Consider the following 19,384-nt stretch of genomic DNA (forward strand, 5'->3'; position numbering starts at 1 on the left):
TATGGGATTTTCAAAACACTAGAATGTGTTTAATAATTTACTCTAAATATACCAGTGCACCTTTAATAGCAGTGCTGGAATTCAAATGCCATTAAGCATGTTGACCTCTTGCCCCTAGCTGCCCTATTTGACAATATACATGATAAATAGTGGTAAATTTGAACTATCTTTAGCTCTACTAGTCATAACTTGCTACTACTGTGACACAGTATACATATTTTATAGGAAATTTAAAATAAACTTGAAAAAGAGTATGACGGCCTATAAACTTATTTGCAGAGATATTCAAATTAGGTTTTGAATGCCTTTCAGACTAAAATTCATACAACTGCATGTTTATTTTGGGCAGTTTTTAAATCAATATTTATCATCATCTCTTCAAAAGAAAGAAAGAAATGTAGGCTACATGAAAGTATTGAAATTTATTAAAATATGGAAGATAAAGATATATGCAATTAGATTTTGGAGAACCAATTTTTTTTCAAGTTTCAGTCCCCCGCCCCAATATTGAAAATCTTCCTAAGCCAATGTAGTGTATGTATAGAAATAACTTTTCAGACCTTCTAAAGGCCTGAATATCCCTTGAAAATTTGGTTCCTTTTCCAACAAACAAAATAAAATAACCATAATATTAGCTAATATTCTGAGGTTGAGTTTGGGCCTGTTAAAGTTGGTGAAGGCCAGGCCCTTACACACACACATATATATATAGCTATATATGCAGAATTTATTTTTTTGGGTGGGGGATGTCGAGGTGCAGTACTTCTAAAAAGTGGACCGTTTTTGAATACTGTATACTTGGGCAGATTTGTGAACTCAAACCCCGCTACAAATTGCACTTTTTGGCCCTTTTGAATGTCTGCACCAAAAACTTAAGTGGACCTTTTGTCAATGTTTGCCTCCCACTTTTAGACCTTTTTATAGGAAAAGAGTAACAACTAGAATTGCGCAGTTTGTAATTAAGGTGGCCCCACACAAAGGTGTTATATAACAAAGGTTTATAAATACAAATAAGCAAGCTCATTAATATTCATAAATATGAAATAACATGACACGTGGCACACCAACATCGCCTGGCTAATAATTACTTGGTACAGCACAGATACTAAAATCAATACCTGGGATCGATACACGTGAATGTGCTATGCACAATTTGATATTTAGACGAAAATGTTTGGATACCGTGGTAGAAAATGATGAATATCTCCCGTAAATGATTTTGTCTAAAGAAACCAGATTTGGTTCCTTAAACTTGAATATATATACCGTATTTAGTCAAATAGTCACCCCCCCTCAAATAAATGCCCCCACCACTTTTTTCTACCAAGATGTTTCAAAAATTCAGATATTTCCATGCTATCTTGTGTAATAAGCTTACCAAGTTGCTAACATGGTCGGTAATAGCAGCAATAAATGGCGAAAATCTGCATCAGAAACCCGGAAGTGAACCAAAAATCAGTGTCAAAAGTTCATAGTTCGTCATTTTAGCATGACTTTTAAGCGTACCTAATGATTTTAACGGGAATTGTTGTGCTAAAAAATGACCTCTAATAAACGCCCCCCTTGGGAAAATGTAACGCCCCCGGGGGCGTTTATTTGACGAAATACGGTATGTTCAACGGATATGATAGTTGTTAGCTAGCGTCTTGAGAAATAAAAGAAGCGAGCGTCTTGAACTCAAAAACTTGACAAAAATTCTGATTTTATATGTGCTGAGCTATAGTGCAGTGTATAAATAAATATAAATAAAATACCATGGTCACTCACACACAGCGAGGTCAGTCACTGGGCTATTGTCAGTAGCCTTAGTCAGATGTCCTATGCGTCTCAAAACTATTAAAAGGTCGGAACAAAATGGCCATGCGTGGCGGTGGATTCAACCTACCATGGCGATTTCTGCCTTTAAGATATCGGGGTGGTTCATTTCAGATAAAATCCTGCTTAGGGGTATATATTTTAGGTTTATAGTCCTGTTTATAGGGAATAAAATTTGTTGCAAAACCCTTCTAAATTTCCTGTTTAGGCATGTATTTTGCTCAAAAGGGCAAATCCTGTTTAGGCTATGTTTTAAAAGTCTCTGGCCACGCATGTGTACACTGTGAAACTAGAGTCCCCCCCCTCTGATATCAAATAATATTGATTTTTTAGAAATTCGCGAGATAATACACATTTGATGGAAAATGATTAAAAATTGATGATAATGATGTACTTAAAGTGGGATGAAAAGCCAACATACAATCAATTAAAAAATTTGACCTTTTGTATTCAAAATACAGATTTTTTTTCCCAAAACACACAAAGAAATAGAACTTTTTGGGAGAATAATATCAAATTTTCATAATTTGTCATAAAATTTGTAAATATATTGTGAATTAAAAAAACAAACAAAGTTATTTGATATCAGAAGGACATTCTTTGTATTCAGAATTCAATTTGATATGTCTGATGTGCTCTCATGTCCCACACAAAATACTGTTGAAACATCATACCAGAGCCCTTAGCTGGCAATAAAAGTCAAATTTTAATATTTGGCCAATATTTTTTTTAAAAGGGCTAAAAAGTGTTCCTTCTAAAAATGAAAACAGATTTGAGTTGAGATATTTGCGTTGAAAAGTGGATCTTGTATGATTTGCACAAATATTTACTTAAAAAATTGTCAATATATTATATATTAAAATGTCAATTTGAAATCAAACCGGCAACAGACTTCATATATTGGCTGCAGAGATTTCAAGTGACATGCATTTAATTTGGGAACAAATATTGCATGTTTATATCTTGATGTAAAATTTAGGGTAAAAATGCATTATGTTTGTGATTTTGGGCAAAATTAGTGTAAAATAAAAAATACTTCCAGTTAATACTTCCAGGTATTACTGAAATAAACACAGGAGAATGTATTGTGGTGGCAAATGAAAAAAATAGCAAAAGAGACCCTGTTCATTTTAGTTCATTTTCGGAAACTTTGTTGAGTTTGCTTGACAAGTCTGAAGTTTTATTAATAGACCTGTGTGACTAGAAAGGTCATAGCCACATTAAGAACAAGTCAATATTTTAGTTCATTTTTTGGTTCCCAATAGTGTACTCTAAATTGGAGTGTGTCATTCACCCAGAACGGCAAAGGGGTTTACCACAACTAGCCTAATTGATGCTGTGGGAATACTTGAGGAACCATTATTACTGGAAACCCCAATATAGTAGAACATGTAGTGTGAGGTAATATAAAAGCAGTGCTGGAGGACTCCATTCCTGGACTTGAGTAAGGACTCGGACTTGAGTAAGGACTCAAATTCGTACCCCAAGGACTCTGCTAATAGAGTCAAGCTGAGTCCTCCTCGAGTCCGGCAAAATTGGGTCTTTTTAGGTTTTTATTTTCATTCATTTTTTCATTTACCTTAATTTGGTTTCGATGTGGACTGGAACCGCATTCAGCAGTCTAGTCCGCTGCTTGCAACAATAGCTAATTAAGGCCAGAGTAATGGGAGAACATGGACCTTTTCAAGCATCATTATTTCTGAATTGTATGTCCAAACTATACAGTTTTGGAAAGGAAAATAAGTCAAGGAATCCCATGGTGACGTCAGATTTTTTCACAAATCTTTGAGTTTTTGAAAAAATCTCAAAAATTAAATATTTTTGAGACAACCTAAAAAAAATTCCGTTTGCAGTAAAAAAAAATTCAGTTAGCTTTTCATGGAGAAGAGACATGAACTTAGGGAAGGTTTTTTTTATTTCTTTTAAATTCATCTCTTTTTTCGAAATATTAAAAAAAACATGTAAAAAGAGCAATTTTGTCAAACTATTAATTAAGCTAAAATTATAATGGTGTATATTTTGTTTAAAACAAATATACAAAAAAATGAGAAAACCTTCCCTAGACTTTGATGTGCTCTAAAAGATTTACCTTTTGTTTGCATATTTTTCAAGATATCTTGTCACAAAGATCGTGCAATATTGTCTAATTTAGTGAACTCTGAGAAATCGATGTTTTGGTAAAAAAAGTAAAAATTATGCACAAAACGTCCTTATAATTATTTTAAAACAGTAAGACTTTCACGCTTGTAAAAGCTGTATCTGGTGCATAGTCTACATATGCATCGTTTTGCACCAACGATTCTATAATGTCTGCTTTTAGTGTGCCAAAATAATTTTAAAAATCTGTGGCATTTTGACTGCAAATTTTTGTTTTGTTTACCCCACATTTGCTGGCATTAACAACATACAGAATACGCCTTGACTGTGTTGGACATACGCGCAGAGTTACATGCTACAGGGCCGTAGCAAGGTTGAAAAATGTCGGGCGGCCATCACAAATGTGGGGCGACCATCACAAATGTGGGGTGGCCAAAATACAAATATATGCCCAAACTGAAATAAAGATATAAAGAAAAACATAACAAATTTCTCAAAAAGTGGGGCGGCCATGGCATCCCCGGCCGCTCCGCTTGCTACGGCCCTGACATGCTACAATATTGCGACACAAATCGCAATATTGTATTTTATCAGTTTCAAGTGAAAGAGTACATAGTGTTGATAAATATCAAAAATCTCAAATTCGGGCATGGACAAATGTGTCTTCCCTTATTCTGGCCTTTGATTTATCAGTTATTTTACCTGCTAATTTTTGGGACTCTACCACTAATGAGAGTTGTTACAATTGCTAGGAGCTTTCTTAGCCCCAATGAATCAACACCATTGAGCTCGAAAGCACACACCCATTTAGTGCGCACAGGTGCTTTTTTTACACGCCCTGTAAGTGTAAAATGGTAAGTCGTCCAACATGCCTTGGGTGCATACCGTGCAATACTGTTAATTTTTATGTAGAAATCAAATGATTATAATTAAAATCCATTTAGGACATACCGGTAGCCCCCCTATCCCTGCATAGGCCTAACTGAAAGCAATCTTACTTTGTGGTTGTACAATTATTTACAAACTGAATTTATTGCATGCAAAATTACTTAAATTAATCATCAAGCTAAAGAAGTAGTTTATTGCTATTGCTAATAAATGATTTCAGGTAAAAGCCAGGATATAATTTTACTTTGTTTTGACACGATTGCACATGTCCCACCCCCAATCGATTTGAAAACTTAGAAAATCCAAAGGAAAAGAAGCAGAAAAATGGCCTGTGTCCCCCAATCAAGCCAGTGCCCTAACCATTTAAATGGTTGGTGCCCTCCCCCATAGGATCACTCACGCTACGCCACTGAAGCAACATGACTGTCTTTGTTAGACGCAAGTCTAGCAAGTACATGGAATTTATAACACTGTATACGTACAGCCAGAACCCGGGGCCAGAACCACCACCCCTTCCATCACCTGAAGTTTGACATCACACTTTGATTGTCATATTGCATCTTTTGATGCTTTAAAACACAAGCATGCTGTACATGTACATGACACGCATGCTGTGCATATACACAAAAGTCAGTTGTTATTTTGGCAGAGTAATGTGTGACCACCTCAGGTATAGTCACCTGAGGTGATATCACCTGAGGTGGAAAGTTGCATGAGCATATCCATGTCTGCATATATAAAGTTTAAACTGCGCCGGCAATTAAAATTACAATAAGTTATAATTAGCGTTTAAGTGACAGAATTGCCGTGAAAATATTTCAATTACACACCGGTATCTGCATATATAGCTATATACATGTATATAACTGAACATGGACACAGTTTTAGAGTATCTTTGGTTTACATACAAAGGCTGAACATGGACACAGTTTTAGAGTCAGTCCGTGTTTCTTTTAAACAAAGGCTGAACATGGCTTATCCTTCACTTTTAATCAATTTATAAACAATTTTATTCTTTTTGCATTTTCACTGGGATCACTGAAAGGGCCTGTAAGTATTGATATACAGCGCTTCTTTAATTTTAAGCTATTAAGAGAATTCAAAGAGAAGCCAGATTACATGGAAACAGCCATTTACACCCATTTTTTTGTCAATTTTAGAAATATAGAAAAGCATAAGAAATGATAAGATGAAGGGAACCATTACATTAAGTTGAATTGTTACAATCTTCCCAAAATTGACAGCCAAAGGTGTGAACAAAATATTTTTGGGTGGAAAATGCTGACATTGAAGATTTAAAAATGTTCCCTTGCTTTTGGCCAACAAAAATATAAACAAAATATTTTAAAATGCTCATTGTACTCTTAAAAGCCAAATTAAGTTCACATCTTTTGTTTATTAAAATCAATATGTTATCCTTTTAAATAATATAATTATACATTCTTATACCAGTCATTCATAATTGACATGGTTTTACACAAAATAACAAAAACAGTGATTTTAGGAAAGGAAATAACTTGGGCCCATCATAACATTTGATAGGAAAGGTAGAAGGGTAATTTACTTCTTGGTAAGCCACAAAATTATACCATTTAACATAAAATGTTGATAACATTTAAATGGGCTATTTCAGAAATGAATGGTATCCCCCCTAAAAAGACATGTAAGTTTGTACCATAATTTTTTGGGAATTCCCAGACCAAAATTTTATCCAAGAAAAAATGGGAATTCCCAATAGTGAACAATAAAAATGATTAAATAATTGGAAATTCCGAGTGTCCCTAAAGAAGACAGGCAAATTTTTGCCGAAATTTTTGGGAATTCCCACGCCTAAAATAAAGCGGTGTCTTTTTCTTGGGAATTCCTATTTCTTCTTTAGGGTTGTGAAAATAATGACCATTTTTGGGGGGAATTTCCAGAGCAAAAAATGGTTAAAAATTTTGGGAATCCTGTGTCTTCTTTAGGGGGGGGGGGTGCCTTTAATTTCTGGAATATAGCCAAATACATTTAACAAACTTAAATGAAGAAAACTCCTAATAATTATGTTACCCATGCCGCAGAATGGCACAATGCGTTCCATGCAGAATGCAAACAACAATGTACATTGAATTAAAATTTGCCAAGCATATAGCTTAAATAATCAAGAGATACAATATTTTGCAACCATGAGTGACACACAAACATGGTGGAGTCAGTATGCTTTGGTTCTACCTCATTGTAATCAATGCAGAAACATCTGCTTATAAAAAAACAGTCTGCTTTGTTTCATAATGTAAACAGGGGCTTGGTTGGGAGAAAAGTAAAACTTTATACACCAATAGAAATTGATCTCTGAAACCTGGACATTTGTTGCAATGTTTACTTTATCAGAAGATGGCAGTACATATGAATGTAACTTGTGGATTTGCCATGTCAATTGTTCATTTGGGGGGCAGCAAACACAGTTTTACAATAATACTTGTATCAAAAACAATATTTTGTGTTCAATAGTAATGATAAAGACTCACTGGTAGAATTATAAGAATATCGTCGCATAAATAGAATAGAACAAAAAGGAAAGCAATTATGTGTATTTGTATGTATTATTTCAGTTAGTTGGGATAAAGGAAAATTTTGCACACATGTAAAATGCATGTATTTTGGGTTTTCAATAATTACTGAAATCATTGAAATGTTCATCCTCAATTTCATAATAACTAAGGCTGAGTCCCTCAACTGAACCCCTTCCAACGCAGCTGGTACACATGATGGAAGACAAAATGTAGTATACCATGTATAGATTTTTAAGTTTTGGGAACATCAACAATTAGTTGGGAATGTAAGAGGGCTCAGTTTGCAACCCCTTTGGTATTTAATGACACCTATTTGGTTCTCTTATGCATTCAGCGTGAGTATCACAAATTTAGGCACTTTCTCATGCCCACACATCACGGTAGTTTTAACTTAAAATAACATGCCAAGGTAATGATATCACACACCATGATATAGTAAAATCTCACACATCACCATAATCAGAGACAATGTTTTGTGTCTCTTCCCTCACTCCCCAATTCTTTTAGATTTTATTTAGCAAACAATATTTCATTCCCAGTATGCCCGCAGTCCGTTCAATATCTCAAGCCAAGCAATTCTGAAAAATTGGCAACCATATGTTACATTGTTTGTAGGTTTTGGTACCATGTTTATATAGGGTTTTTTTAGTGACATATTATATTAGAGCAAAATCAACACAAACTGCTAGATACATGTATTCAGCAGCCAAAACCTCAAACACCATGATACCCACATTTATTTGAAGATGTGGACAACCCTACAAAGATTGACTTGCATTACCTGCTGTTGATTTGAACGTTTTAAAAAGTGTCACAATACATGAACCATTTTAACACTAATTTTACAATTTGATTTTGGGCCTGTGCAAATTGATGAGAGCCCAGATTCAAACTCTACGACTCGAGGGACCTTGAAGTTTTTGTATATTGTGCATGTGAACACTGGGTTGTGTGGTTTGTAGCATCCCGGATCTCACATCTTCCCTACCATTTGGACTAAAATATTTAATTTATGTTACAACAACTTTATGTAGGCCTACTTCAAGCATCCATAGAGCTTCCCAACGGTCCCCAGTTCCCACATTCACAAGTGAAATTACAATATCAAATGTATTTTATTTAGCAAGAAAATTGTTTGTCAACTGATGGGCAATTCCAATCAAGAGAGTACTGAGTGAAAATTGTTGATAACTTAATTTCTACATGTGCCACAATGATAAACATTGTATCAAACAGTGGTGAAGCATCATACATGTAGGGGTGAGCAGGCCAGGGTTCAAATGTTTTATATACTAGTAACTCATACAAAGATTCTTGTCATTGGTCAATTACTATTGATTATTTTTGCTATATTAAGATAAAAATTCCTTTAAAAAAGGAATGGGGCGCCCAATGTGAGCTTGGACGTGACGGTGAATTCCATGGTGTGTAGATTTGGTATTATACTGATTTTTCTAGGGAAGAGTAGAAGATGATCAAATGCAAGAGAAATGTGTTTGATTGGGGAAGGTGTATGACAGGACCGTTTTGGATGAAATAAATGGGATTGAAGCTTTCATGTCAATTTGCGATTATGTGGGGTGGGGGATTTCTGTTTTTGGGACCTATTGTAGTGAGGAGATTGCTTTGGATATTTAATATTGTTGAATTTCGTTACGCAGGGGTATATGATGAATCAGAGGAGGCTTAAAGGCATTCCTACAATGCACTATGATTGGGAAATTTGATCAATATAACCTAATTTTAAAGGCAAAGTCCCCATTGCCACACACACAAAATGGTAATTTTAAAACTGCAGCCAACGAGCTAATAGTTGAGACTTAGGACTGATATTTGATTTTCTTACAGGAAACATTCATATTGTCCCAACGCATTAATTTTATTCCTAAGTCTCGATGTTATGAATGTTAAATAATAGGATGAAAACACCAGATATTTGCACACAATTCCAATACAAGGCATGATCAACTGTACCACATGTGTACAAAAGCCAGACATACAAGGTCAGAAACCCCATTGGGTTGTGGGAATGTCTTTAAACATCCTCTGATGATGAATAGTGCTTGGACGTGATATGGTGAATTCCATGGTGTGTAGATTTGGTATTATAATGATTTTTCTAGGGAAGAGTAGGAAATGATCAAATGCAAGAGAAATGTGTTTGATTGGGGAAGATGTATGACAGGACCGTTTTGGATGAAAAAAATGGGAATGAATGTGTCAATTTGCGATTATGTGGGGTGGGGAAAAATTCTGTTTTTGGGACCTATTATAGTGAGGATATTGCTTTGGATATTGTTGAATTTCGTTATGCAGGGGTATATGATGAATAGTATAGAAGACACAAATAAGTAAGCTCCCCTGGCAAAATATGGGGGGTGGGGTTATCCCCACCCGGGATCTACGCCTATGTTGACCAATAGAAAACGTTAAGTTTTTTTAAATGTATAACGTCTGTGATACATATACATCATCTACTTGCTAATACACTGAAAATCAAATAGAGATGAAGGATAAAGAGGAAGAGTCTTTCAAAATGACACAGTTCACGAATCAGGTGTATAGTCATTTGTTGTAACTTTCCATTTTCATATCTAACCTACTCTGCACTAAATCTTACAATAATTCGTGATTTGAGGCATAATGATACCTACATCCTGACTCTGACATATAGGCCTATAACTCCCCAGCAAACAAACTTTCCAAGTCAATTATACCATGCAAATAATAACATTTGGCCTACTAGAGCTCTAATTAAGATAACATCTAATTAAGCAAACATTACTGGGTAGCATCAAGATGATAGATAAGCATGTTGTGGATCCTAGTGTATGGTCAAAGTATATGCCGTGTTGTTTCCATACAGTTTGCCGCCCAATTGTGCCACCATATTACAACTCTGGCAATAACCGCTATATAGATTTGTTTATGGTAATTGGCAAACAAAGGCCATTGATCTTATGGTCAAATGTCATCGTCCATCGGGTTTTAAGACAAACGGTGGTCAGGTTGAAGGCATACAAAGGTCGCGGATTATTTGGTGTTTTTACAAATCCATTAATTTTGTCTTTTAAACAAAGAATATACGCACACCATTTTATCCTGTGCATAACAGAAAACAATAATAAAATAAAATCCAAACATATTGTGGTTTTATTTCTGAGCAAGGGCATAATTTTAGCAAAACAATTATGGAGTAAATCTAGTAAGAGTGAAATTAGAAGCTTCTCACAAACACATGCCTATATTGTGGGACGCCTCCGTAGAGGGCGCCCCAAAAAGACTATTGCACTTACACAGAGCTACCTGGCAGCCCTGACATCCGTGTGCGTATAGAGACTGCGGTGACCACCATGACTCACCAATTATAGGTGTGGGTGCCGCTTCGAAAATAAATATAGCTTATTATATTTTTCAATTGATTTCATTTTCCTGGTGATTTATAAAATTAAGTGCAAGAAAAGGAATATACATGAATACATAATGGTCATTTTCATGGTAAAGGGTGTAACATTTTGATCCATAGTGGTCTAATAAAGCCACAGAATTCCATGATTTTTGGCCACATAAGCCATCTAGTTAGCAGCTACCTTGGGTAGCATAGTTAGCTTTGGGGGTTACTGCGTTCAGTTTTGGCAGGCTAAAATGTCCATAAATATGGCCTTTTTGATGTACTAAAAAAACAGTAACATTTTTGTAAAGCTCTGTGTTTTCTTCAGTTCATGGATAATTTTTCCTATGCTGAAAGTGTAGTCATATGCTCAGTAAAAATTGCCACATTAGTTTTAATTGTGAACAGCCCTGTATTTTTGAGAACCGGACTTCGATATTTGTCGTTTCGGAGGCTTCATTTTCCGTTAACAATTGTTTAAAACAAACTTTGTGGGTATAGCTGTAGTTCATTATTCTATGCTATTTCTTCATTTCTTCTTGATAACTTGATTCATAACAGTTGATTACTTAACTTGAAATGGGTAACAAAAATTAGCTGATTTGCAAGCTTTTAAATTTTTTATAAAATCTTGACTTCATAGAGGCGATTTTCCGTTAACTCTTTTGAAGCCTCCGAAACGAAACTGTTCAGCTAGCTCTGCTTCTATGCAAATATAAATAAAAGAGCTCATCCAATCTATTTATCAAAATGTAGCAAAGTAGATCACTTGTTTTTAAACAGTTGAGATATACATGTACATCACTGTTTGAAAATGGGACCCAATTCAAACTTAACGTTAACACTTGAAGCCGCCGAAACAAATGAAGTCTCCGAAACAACATTAAGATTAATTATCATCTTTGTACATCTAAATTGGTGTGTTTCATACTGATATCTGCATTGTAATTGTTACTTGATTGTGCAGAATATCATAAATTTAAACAAGTGTTGATATTATGGTTAATGTTTGAAAAATATACTGATACCCAAGAAAGCCCGTTTCGAAGGCTTCACATGCAAGTTAACACCATACTTAACAAATGGGTGAAAAAATTAAAGTGTGATATATCTACAATATCTGCTGCATAGAATCATTGATTCAATACACACAAGAAAATAACAGCTTAGATGATCCTAACAGTGTTCTTTTCAAAAAAACTACTTCTGCAATGTTTAACCATTGTTAACATGAAGCCTCCGAAACAAAAAAAATGACTTGCTGTGACAATTTACTTTTTGTCACAACTAAAATTCAATACTTAGAAGCAAAGCATGAAAATTGGTAATTGTGATATTTTTTACCTATTTTTCATGTCAACTTGTAGTAGTTAGCCAAATATTTTGCTTTTATGATCACTTGTGTTGTTAACTTCTGTGAAACTTAGCTGGGAGGTTCCTTTTATCAAGTAGTATTTGTACATGAAGTTAGACATCCATATTATTTAGGAAGCCAATTAAAACTTTAAAAAATATGTCTAAGGTTGGGAAATTTCCATTGGAAATGAAACTTGATGTTAAAAAATTTCAAACCTGCAATTGCAAACATAGCAAAACATGGTATAAAATTTAACTTATATCTGTTGACTTACTTTGGAATGTAATTTCACATGTATTCCAGCTTTCATGTCATAATTTTCTGAGCTTATGTAAAATAAATTTTTTCTTAGATTTTAACTAAAATGTTATGGAAATGTCAAATTTTTTTATTATAAAACATTATTTTACTGGAATTTAAGTTGCTTCTTTGCATGATTTCAGTAAACAGTAACATATTTAAGTGGTTTTAAATTTTGACCCTAAAAATCAAAAGTTACACCCTTTACTGTGAAAATGACCATATATGAGTTACATAAAACAAATATTTAATGTTTTTATTCGTTCAATGGGAAGAATATTCCATTCGGTGAAATAAGAACTGTTCCATTCAACTCGGCAAAGCCTTGTTGAATGGAGCAGTCCATATTTCACCTCATGAAAATTTTCTTACCATTGAACTCATAAACATTAAATATTTGTATATGGGCGATTCCACGCAACAAGGACATAACTTCCAAAATTCAAAATCATTCCTGAGCTTCCTTTCCACTTTAAAGTTATTGTTAACATATGCATGGAATGAGATAGAAATTTTTTTCTTCTAATTATATCATATTCACAGGAAAAAATCTTGTTTTCTGAAGCTGTGATTTCGGAGTAAAAATCATGTAATTCCATAGTACATTTTTCACAGTCTAATATTTTTTACAAAAAAGTTGTTTCCATAAAAGTAAAATGAATTTTGGTGGTACCAATTAAGATCTTTCAAAATCAAAAGACAATTTCCACCTAGGGTTCCTATTGTACAAATATGAATGCACAGCCATTGAGGTTATTTTGATGTGTAATGCGAGTAACAGAAAGACAAAGTTTTTTAATATCTCTTGATTGGTGCAGATTATTTTAATGCCATTTCATATTATGCTTCTACCGCTAATACCAACTGTGAAATTTATCCAAAAAAAAAAAAGAATAACCAGCACAATAAAATAGTGAGCAACTGAAAACTGTAATGCGAGTAACACGGTAATGCGAGTAACCAAAGTAATGCGAATAACCACACAACTTTTGAAAGTGATAATGATCACAATTTTGATTTTTAACATTTAAAGTGACTTTAAAAAAAAAAAGATGGACCTACTGTTAGACCCAAAATATCTAATTTTTGCAATATTTTTTGTTCAAAATGGTTCTTCAACTGAAAGAGGAACTCAATATTAATGGAAACCTCCACATCTAGTACATTTTTCAAGTCACAAGTAGTTGCTGTATATCTGTTGTTTACATACATTTTGGGCTAAAATTAGGCATTTTGTGGAACCATGTACTGGTATGTACTACCAAAGGATATTTTGAAAATAACTGAAAATAATTTTTAGGTCCAGAATCACTATTTTAGTAATTTTGTGATTACATACAGATGATAAGGTCAGGAATTTAGCCTACATTCCATGTGCGCTAATCAAGGACTGTGTTTTTTAAGGGGTGCATTCGAAAACCAACATCCAACGGTACATGCCACGCATGCTAGTTGCCGCCCGGGGTGGTTGTTGATGATTTCAATGCTCAGATGCATATTAATTTTATAATCATGATGTCTACTCACCAATTAATGGTAGACAATGTCACAATAATAAAATATTCATTATTCAATTTAATTGCAATGTTAGAATTGGCCATTGATGCAGGTTTGGCACCAGATCACCACTTTAGCGCCACTAACACCATGCGGGAGAATAACCCGACGCCAAATCAGCGCCAATGACGCCAAAAAAAATCTCATGATGCCAAAACGGCGCCACTGGCGCCAAATTGGAACCTGTGACGCCAAGTTGGCGCCAGTGACGCCAAAATGGATCCAGTGGAGCCAAGTTGGCGCCAGTGACGCCAAAATGGATCCAGTGACTCTGGGTGACGCTAAACGGCGCCTTTTGACGCCATATGGCGCCTTTCGACGCCAAAATTGGGAAAACGGCGCCATTTGACTTCTCCTAGTGATGGGAGGACATAATGTCATAATTTTTTAAAATTATGATATTATGTCGAACTTTGCTCTATTGACCTACAAAGACAACAAATTTGGCCGATTCCATTTAGGTGCAAGTTGGGACATGTGTATATAAACATTACAAATATGCAAAAAATCATGTTTGAAAAAAATTAACCAATTTCATATTATAAGAGCGTACATTATGGCTTTAAAGGAGCAAACACAAATTAAAAGTGAAGTATTTTATAATAACAATGTGTATACTCTTACACAGATCGGATGTAAAGCTTTAGTGTTGACAAGGACACCCGAGAGTGTATATGATAGCGTGTGTGAGATCATTCCAGAACTTCGATCCTGCGAGCCCGACAAACTGAAGTGCGAAGCGTAAGACATTAACAAATATAAAACTACAGCCATACATATTTTTAGACATAAGATAAAAATGATTATAAAATATGTCTGATTAGTGTTTTTAAAAAAGAAGCTACGTAGATGTGGTAAACAACTAAACATGTATGGTAAAGTCAAACGTTCGACGAAAACTATTGCACAACCAAAATGTTTCCTACATGTAATTATTTATAATCTTTATCATATCATGTTGACAATAATTGTTTGTTTGTTTGTTTGTTTGTTTGTTTGCTTATTAATAGGTTACCGGATATGAAATTCGTCGTAATTGGAGGACAAAAGCATAAGGGCAAAAGGTATAATCAGTATAATGTTGGAACCATTATCTTCTACTTATTAATATTCATTAAAGCTGTATCTCCTCTTTTGTGGAATTTTAATAACAAATCAAACCCGGTGGTAGGTTTTTTACAGAAAATTCGTAGACATCGGTCCATATTTTGAAAAATCGTCCAAAAAAGTGGAGCAGTTTTTACAGAAAGTTGTTAGACATAATATGGGTCCATATGGATCGCCAAAAAATCCCCCAAAAGCAGAATGTTGCCGGGTTTTTTGGAGTAAAAATTAACATTCCCCCGGCTTAGCATCTCGATGATCATATCTTCCGGAAAGTTCTTGCCCACAAGTTGTATTGACTGAAAGGAATGTGGTGCCTCAAGGATCCATAACTGGCCCATCCATGATTATGTATACTCTTTTTGCGCTTACGTTTCAGTGGTACGCTCCATCTAGATGATCTGATTCTTCAAGGAAGTACTTCCAATAACAGGAACAATGTAGCAGAAATTTGTTTGAAGATTAATATGGACGCTCCTCAGATTATCATTTTTACTTCGGTAAGACTAACTCCAGAGACTAAATCAAAAATAATTTGCATGCACGTGCCTCACTAATTACTATTTTTCTTATTAGGTTACAGACTGGCGGGCCAATATGCCTCTATAAGGTTCATCGTTAAAGCCGTTGACATTCCGTCAGGGATAAAGTCAAAAGTTGACCGGCGGTCGACCCCCGGTTCCGGACGGTTCCTTCCGATTGGAGCCAGTCTCTATTGTTCTAAACAATGGAACGTGGTTCGACGGCCGGTAACCGCCGGTCAACCGATGGTCGAGTTTTGATTTCATCCCTTTTCATCCCACTTCCTGTGAAGTGCTGTCCCGGCGGCGTAATTTCTTTCTGCAACCATAATGGGCCGCAATACATCACTAACCGCATAGTCCGAGGCAAGGTTCATTATTGTCAGGGTTAGGGTCGCATGGTTAGGGTTAGGGTACGGGTTAGGGGTTAGGGGTTATAGGGTTAGGGTTAGGGTTAGGGTTTAGGGTTAGGGTTAGGGTTAGGGTTAGGGTTTAGGGTTAGGGTTAGGGTTAGGGTTTAGGGTTAGGGGTTTAGGGTTAGGGTTAGGGTTAGGGTTAGGGTAAGGGTTAGGGATTAGGGTTAGGGTTAGGATTATATACGTATTTATTGGTACTAATATACTAGTAATAGTATATTGTGTGTATGCACTTTATTCCGTAATCAATAAGTATCATAAACAAACACCTTTCTGGCACAACGAATCATAGCACAGTCGTGTAGGCATTAGACTATGGATACATAGATTGTGGGTTCGAACCCCCAGGTAAACCGTTGTAGAATTTTAATTCTATCGATTGCTTTTTATTTTATTAAGTAAGAGGAAATAATAATGGTAATAAACTCGTGTTATATCTAGCCTCATAGGCCTATTAATTACATGTATGTATTATGTGTTATCGCATTGCGGCCCATTATGGTTGCAGAAAGAAATAACGCGTCCCGGCGGGGTATACAACTGTCTAATGTAATGTAATGTATTGTATTGTATTGTATTGTATTGTATTGTATTGTATTGTATTGTATTGTATTGTATTGTATTGTATTGTATTGTATTGTATTGGCCTACTTATACCAGAGATTTAGGTTCTCAACTTATACACTGTAACTTATTTTTTCTATTGTTTACTACAGGGAAGTACTGGATTTCCCAAAGCCGTTACTCACCCAAGTCACTCTTTGTTAAACTTCATGCACGGTGACAGCCATTATCGCGGTGATGTTGCCGATTATAAGCAACCATGGGTAAGCTTGAAGATATTAGAAAGGAAGAAACAGCGTGAAGGAATAAAGTTACTATCTTTTTTTGCTAATTCTCATGCAGTTGATACCTTATAACCAAGAGGACTTGAAGATGGCGATAGTGAACGGGGGCACGTGCCTGGGCGCCACCCTTAGGTGGGGCGCCGAATTGACCAATTCAGCACCGATTTTGCGCCCCCTCTAGCGATGAAAGACACATTTTTCAGCCCAAAATCATTTGAAATAATCAATTTAAGACCGATATTCAACTTCATTATAACCACAATTTTGAAGGGACGGGAAAAAGAGAAAGGGAAGGGGGAAAAGAAAAAATAAAGAAGGAAAATGGAATGGAAAGAAAAAAAAAGAAAGGGGAAGGGGAATTAGGGAATGGGGAAAATAGAGAGTCAAGAGGGAAGGAAAAGCAACAGAGAGGAAACGAGAATAAATAAAAAGAGGGAAATGTAAAAACAAAAGGGAAGCCTAAGAGGGATGGGGAAGGAGGAGGGAAAGGAGAATGAAGGAGGGGAAAAGAGGGAAAGAAAACAACTTGCATGTTTATTGTGGGGAGGCAATTCATCATGTTCATGCACAAGGGAAAGGAATGTAAGAAAGGGGAAGAAATTGAAGAAGGAAAGCAACTTTAAGGAAGGGAACGGGAAGTGATTTAAGGGGGAAGTAATTTAAGTGAGTGTAATGGAAGGGGGAAGGAATGAGAGAAAGGGGAAGAAATTGAAGAATATGAAGAAGGAAATGAACTTTAAGGAAGGGAACGGGAAGTGATTTGAGGGAGAAGTAATTTAAGTGAGCGTAATGGAAGAGGGAAGGAATGTGAGAAAGGGGAAGAAATTGAAAAATATGAAGAAGACGGAAAGAGAAGGAAGGGAAACTTAAGGAAGAGAAGGGAAAGTAATTTAGGGGGAAGTAATTTAATGGAAGGGGGAGGAATGAGAGAACATTACTCGTTGACCTATACGATAAAACGCCCAATAAAGACATTAAAATATACTTTGAAGAAACCTTTTTTTACATGGTAAAATGTTCACATAAAAACGTTACAAATGTATGCAAGGAGGCTTCTCCTCATGGTATAAACTTGCCCCAAACCCATGAGCTTCTGGGGCTTCGCCCCCCCTGGACCCCCACCAGGGCCCTAATACGGGCCCCTGGACTCCACGCCAGTAAAGGCTCCGCTCGCTGCGCTCGCTCGCTTTGATTTATTTCTTGATCAACTTGGGTGAAAAATTTGGAGCCTTGCCCACCCTAGGCCTAATGTGGGAACTGATCACATAATTTAAACTGATGCTTCTAATTGTGTCATTTCAGGAAACCAAATTTGCACTGATTATGAATTTGGCTGGAGTCGGCGCCCAGATGGGTGCACTCCTGCCTCTTGCTCGTGGATGTACTACTGTTGTGGTTTCACCGGCGTACGACAAGGACGTTTTGGCAAAAGCACTCCATGACGAAAAGTAAGAAACATTAACAATAGTGACTTTTCAGGGACTAGTTTTTGGCTACAAGAAGACACTCAATCGTCGTGTGTATTTCTGCTAATTGACGAATACCGGATTGCCACAAACAGTCCCTATTAATTGCAGAAAACAGACGACGGCGGCCAATCCCCGTTCAACTTGGTAACGATACACATGTCGGCTGTATAATATTCAATAACAGACCTTAAATACATGTGGGGTTCACTCTCAAACCCCTACGATTTTAGAATGATTTTTTTTTTCGTTTGAAGAGTGGACATAACCCTGGCATTATGGAAACTTTCGGGCCTCATAACTGCTAAATTATTGGTCTAAAGTTTATAAAAGTATACATTTTAGAATGACAATGACTTGATGAATTCATCTGTGAGGTCAAATTTGGGCCAAATGCTAATTTCTGGAGAAAATCTCAAAAAATAAAACTGGTTTTTAATTAATTTTTAAAAACCTAGATAAAGATATCTAGGAACGGTTTTATTGCTTTTTTTTTTTAATTTGACCAACTTTGAGATATTTGCACCAAAATTGGTCAAAAAATGCTATATTTAAAAAAACCCACCTGATTTTCACTGTGTTCGCTCAAATTTCAAATATTTTTGGTGGACTTACGAGGGCTCTGATTAAGAGCTAGGATGAATTATGCTAATTGCTTGCAACTAAAATACTAGTTTTTCTTATAACACAGGTGCACTGATTCCTTCATGTTGATCCATCACGTCAACGACCTGTTGGAACTGCCATATCTGAACACTCTTGACTTCTCCTCTATGCAGATTAGTAAGTGCAACGTATTATTCATATCAAAAAAGGATAAACAAGTAACAGGTAGCTTTACCAGTGGCGGCACCAGGAATTTTTTTGAGGGGAATTGGGGAGGGGCAAAGTGAATTTCTGGGGAAATCGCCAAAAAGCGGAAATTTACGCAATTTGTTTTTTTTTTTTTTGCCTTAAAACGGGGGGGCGGTGGAGGGGGGGTAAGAAAAATATTGAGGGGGAATGCCCTTGCCCGCTTTTGCACATTTTAATTAAATATTTAAGGCGAGTCGGAGTGGAGCATAATCTACCG

General features: G+C 35.8%; 1 protein-coding gene across 1 annotated transcript in view; it reads left to right on the forward strand.

Moving 5' to 3' along the window:
• The window catches only part of LOC140148103 (medium-chain acyl-CoA ligase ACSF2, mitochondrial-like), a 38,772-nt gene that overhangs the window by 15,853 nt on the left and 3,535 nt on the right, over window positions 1–19,384 (forward strand). Inside the window, exons 5-10 of the mRNA XM_072169963.1 lie at window positions 14,586–14,698; window positions 14,968–15,021; window positions 15,441–15,561; window positions 16,715–16,825; window positions 18,149–18,294; window positions 19,004–19,095. Of these exons, the coding sequence (XP_072026064.1) occupies window positions 14,586–14,698; window positions 14,968–15,021; window positions 15,441–15,561; window positions 16,715–16,825; window positions 18,149–18,294; window positions 19,004–19,095 (637 nt within the window). The remainder of the gene's footprint in view (window positions 1–14,585; window positions 14,699–14,967; window positions 15,022–15,440; window positions 15,562–16,714; window positions 16,826–18,148; window positions 18,295–19,003; window positions 19,096–19,384) is intronic.

The sequence above is a fragment of the Amphiura filiformis genome, chromosome 1, assembly GCF_039555335.1.
Source record: "Amphiura filiformis chromosome 1, Afil_fr2py, whole genome shotgun sequence".
Taxonomy (NCBI): domain Eukaryota; kingdom Metazoa; phylum Echinodermata; class Ophiuroidea; order Amphilepidida; family Amphiuridae; genus Amphiura; species Amphiura filiformis.